Consider the following 4,836-nt stretch of genomic DNA (forward strand, 5'->3'; position numbering starts at 1 on the left):
CTTTGGTATTATATATATTTCCCAGGGCTCCTTATGACGATGTCTCTGCGTCCTTCCCATGTTATGTTCCCATGGACAAATTATGAGTTCACATCACGGTCCACATCTATCTGTCACTATTCAGGTCAGTTAGGATGTGACGTGGATGAGGACCCCCCATTGGTGATCATTTGTGGAGTGTTATTTTATGTATTTATAGACATGGTTTTCTAGTGATGGCCCCACATTAATCATTAATACAGGAGATCATTTGATGAGATCTATAGATAGATTGTTAATAAGAATTTATAGTAAATCATGTTTTTTTCTCCTCTCCAGGGCCGTCCACTTAGTTCGCCATAAAGATACAAACCAAGTCTGCGCTATGAAGAAAATGGACAAGGAGAACCTGAAAAAGCCAAAGAGGCTTGAATGGGCCTTTCTGGAGAGGGACATCTCAGCATTCGCAGATTGTCCCTTTGTGGTCTCCACGTTCTGCTCCTTTCCTACTAAACTTCATCTATGTATGGTCATGGAGTATGTACCAGGTAGGACACATCCATTGTATCTATATCCAGCCCACGTCTGCTTAATCCTAGCACCTATATATGACCACAATGTGCCCACATGGACGGTTACATGTCCTCTTTGCAATTATTATAAGTCATCTGTTACCAAGATGCCTGAAAAACCATTGATCTCTATGAAAGTCCCCCAGTATGTCCTCGCTGAGCACGGCAGCAATTTCCACTATGGGTAAAAGGAAGATTTGTCTTTTTGAAGAGTTTTTATAGATAAGAACGTTCACAGAGAAAAAAATTAGAGGCTCGTAGATGAGGCTCTGTCTCTATGTATAGGGTCTATCTGCAGTATACAGTATACGCACTACATTATACAGTATATATAGACCATCCTGTCCCAATGTCTCCGCCTTCTTCACATTCCCACTCATCATGTGTAATTTACATTGTAACAAACCCTCAGTTCTCATATTTGCTTTCTCCTGTAGGAGGTGACTGTGGTACCCTTCTAAAGCACAGGGGTCCTTTACCGGTCCTCTTGGCCCGTATGTACATTGCGGAAACGGTCCTTGCTGTGGAATACCTGCACAGCTATGGTGTGGTGCACAGAGATCTGAAGCCTGAGAAGTAAGTGACCCCTCTAGCATATTAGAGGGGAAGAAAGTTAGAGTTTCTTATACAGTCTGTGGGTTATTACTTGGTGCTGATGGTGCTGACACCATCTTTTCTTTCACAGCCTCCTGATAACATCAACAGGACATATTAAGGTCACTGATTTTGGGGTTTCAAAACTCGGCCTCATGAGACCAAACTCAGACTTCTACAAGACTCCAACTAAGGACATCACCAAAGAGTTCCTTGATAAAGAGGTAGGCTTTACTTACAGGGTCTTGTACTTTACAGATCTCATCTCTTTCTCCTTCTCTGATTTATAATTTCTCTAGAAAAACATTTCCACTGATGTTATGTGTCGCAATTATATTTATTGATCATCATCTCCTTTTTCTGTTGGTTTCCAGACTGCTGGCACCCCTACTTACATGGCCCCAGAAGTTATCCTAAAGATAGGTTATGGAAGGCCTGTTGACTAGTGGTCAATAGGGATCATCCTATATAAATTTCTATTTGGATATCCACCATTTACAGGGGCTTGCAGAAGGAATATTTTACACAGTATCATCCAGGGTAAGTAAAATAATCTGAATGCTTGTGATGTCACTGTTATTTGACTTGAATAGTTCTGTAGTTTTTTCTAGCTTTGTTAAGGAATTTTTTTTTCTGAAAATAAATGAAGAGGTTTTATTTCTTATAATATTTGCTTTTTATATAACAGATGATATACCTTGGAGATGTAATTACTTTCCTCCAACTAATGCTCGAGGCATCATCACTCAACTGCTCAGAAAAATTCCAGCACTGAGACTTGGAACAGGTAATATTAATAGTATTATCAATGAATTATTACAGCGTGACCAGACAAATGATGGGTTCCATGAGGATCAGCACTGAGGTTCTGTACTCTACCTACTTGTCTATTACCCATTCTTCATGCTATAATGTTCAATATATTTTCTTTATGTCGGCTCTGTTACATCTTCAGTTCAGATTAACATAAATTCTACAGATATGGAGCAGTTTCTCTGACAATGACTGTATCACTTTCTTTCTTGTCTTCCTTTTCCAGGAGGCGCAAATGAGATCAAAATTCATCCATTTATGCGTGACTTAGACTTTGACAACCTTTTAAGTCAGAAGCCCCTGTTCGTTCCTGACCTAAAGTCAGATGAGGACACCCGCTACTTTATCAGTAAGTAAAATGAGACGTCATCTGCAGAAAACTGACGTGTGTCTTGTCTTTCATTTTATGTCAAAATCAGTTCTCATCATTATTAGTGATAACATGGTGACTGTCTGGGTATTATACTAATAATCTCTAATAACACTTGTATTTTTTAGCTCGAAGTAGCAGCTTCAAACATATGAATTCAGATGAGGGGGACACAAGTGAGGACAATGACTGGCCAGAAATCAAAAACTTTGCATCAACTTATCAAAGGTCTTCTAAAGTAAGTATGTGGCTAATAAAATGTATGAAACCTATAATTACAAAAAAAAATTAAATATATCTATTTTATATTTCTTTATCTGTTTTAGCTATATATCACCAATACTGGGATGATGACCAATATAGAGCCTATGTCACCTCCACAGTGTTCCCAAGAGAACAGTGATGGAGGCAATGAAGAGCCTATGTCACCTCCACAGTGTTCCCAAGAGAACAGTGATGAAGGCAATGAAGTGCCTATGTCACCTCCAGGGTGTTCCCCAGAGATCAATGAAAAAGGCTCAGAAATGTGAGTAGATTATTATTATTATGAGATTTAGTCCTGATATATGTCGGATCCAAATACAAGATACGAGTAACACAAATCTAAATCTAGCATCCACCACCCCATGACTACACAATCTCTGTGGGTCTTACTTGTGATAACTTCAATAACAGCTGATTGTTGCGACCAACCATTCATTTCCAACTCACTACAGGCCAATATTACTAATTAGACTCCATTCTTGCTGGTAAAATGTGGTCTTGAGCAGGCTATCTCCTCTATGTTGTCCTAATTGACCTTACAGACAGGTGTTCTTCCGTTATTCTATTGTTTATTCCTTGTAATTTACGTGTCTTTTTTCTACCAACAGGCAGAAAGAATCTTCCCCTTCCAAAACTGTTGGAGACAATCAGTGTTTTACTGCTAAAAACAGTGAGTCATCCTCGCCCTCATTGTCAGGTATGTACAGGTTTATAGGCCATCCAATTATAGCCTATGATCCAAAATTTAAATATTAAGGCTCTAAAATTACTTCCTTTATTCTTTCTGCTCCCCTGAGTATTCTATTTTTTGTTTTGTTAAAATCCCCCATAAGGTTCCAGAGTTATGGGCCTTTGTAATTAGTGGTAATTTTTATTCTTTACAAAGGGGCGGTGCTCACAGGATCCTCTGGGGCGTGCCCTTAGGTTACCACGCCCACATGATAAAGACCATAATAATTAACACTAAATAAAAAGTCCCATATCTCTACAACCGTACTGTGGATTTTAGGAAAACAAATATCAGAATACTCAGGGGAGAAGCCGACATAAAATAAGAGCGAATCTTGGACACTTTTGACCTGGTGATGGGTCTTCTTTAAAGTTACAATGAAGTTTTATCCAACTGATTATATAACACTGTGGCTTGCTGAAAGTAATGTCATATTAATATGGGGACATGGTTCTTTGGGGAGACACCACCGGAACCCAGAAAAGCTACAGGTTCATATTAATCAGGTGCATAACTCTATAAAGATACAAAGCTCATCTTTTAGGAGTTTATAATCAACATTTTTTTCTGGCTTTTTGATTAGAATCTCCAGTTCAGAAGAGAAGAAAATATTTTCGAACACTGAGAAAACAACTAAAAACAGAGAAAGTTGAAGAGGGGGAAACTAGGCGAGGTAAGTGTGACGATAATCTCCATGTTGTATGACGTCAGTGAGAAGAAGTCATGTGGAGCAGATGTTATCCGTCAGTGGTGGGATTGTCACATGTATGATGGCTGACAATGATTCTGCTCCTCTGTATGATGAGATTCCTCTAACGTCATGCTACAGTGACACCACAGTAGTGTCCTCTAATATGGAGTCCCATTACTTACAACAGTTTTACATCTTTTCTCCTAGGTTCTCTCTTCCGCCGGATGATAACATCCTGCCGGCGTGGATTATCCAGGGCTGCTCGTGCTGTCAGAGAAAGCTGCATTTTTGGCTGCTGCCACCAACGCACCATTGACATCTCGAGGACAGAAAACCCCCAAATCTAGCGCTCTGAAGAAACTACAGCACATCCACCATTAATGCTGTACCTGTATGGAAGGAGTTGTACCACCTACCTGTGGCCTCCTGACCAGCAAGAGACACGTGCAAAAGTTGAAGGCTCCTCCAAGAACTTGTCTTCATCCTTCCATGCAATTTTAATTCAAAGAAATAAAAAATTAAAATTGTTTAATGTCTTTTCGCATTTAATTGATTATTACTGACTTTTATGGTATATTAATACTATACCTCATATATAGTATGTCTGAAGGGATAGATCCCAAACTGGAGAATAGCGGTTCTATGTCTCCCATTAATCCTCTAAACTCTGGCCAAAAATGGAGGAGATGACCAGAGATTCTGTTATTCCTAAGGGTACGTACACACAGCACCTTATAGACGCCAGCATACCCACTGATTTTTTATTTTATAAGAAGACACTTAAGGAAAACATCAGTGTTTTTGTTAACTACATATAAAATAG

General features: G+C 39.1%; 1 protein-coding gene across 1 annotated transcript; it reads left to right on the plus strand.

The window, feature by feature from the left end:
- Window positions 1–1,595: 1,595 nt before the first annotated feature.
- On the plus strand, window positions 1,596–4,415 carry LOC141198553 (uncharacterized). The gene is made up of 8 exons (XM_073662986.1): window positions 1,596–1,685; window positions 1,834–1,932; window positions 2,185–2,307; window positions 2,457–2,566; window positions 2,655–2,854; window positions 3,201–3,289; window positions 3,906–3,995; window positions 4,221–4,415. The coding sequence occupies exons 3-8, from the start codon at window positions 2,217–2,219 to the stop codon at window positions 4,358–4,360; spliced, it is 720 nt and encodes a 239-aa protein (XP_073519087.1). The 5' UTR covers window positions 1,596–1,685; window positions 1,834–1,932; window positions 2,185–2,216; the 3' UTR covers window positions 4,361–4,415.
- Window positions 4,416–4,836: the final 421 nt, after the last annotated feature.

Source organism: Phyllobates terribilis, unplaced genomic scaffold (assembly GCF_046119375.1).
Source record: "Phyllobates terribilis strain yellow unplaced genomic scaffold, ASM4611937v1 Scaffold_97__1_contigs__length_5976380, whole genome shotgun sequence".
Taxonomy (NCBI): Eukaryota; Metazoa; Chordata; class Amphibia; order Anura; family Dendrobatidae; genus Phyllobates; species Phyllobates terribilis.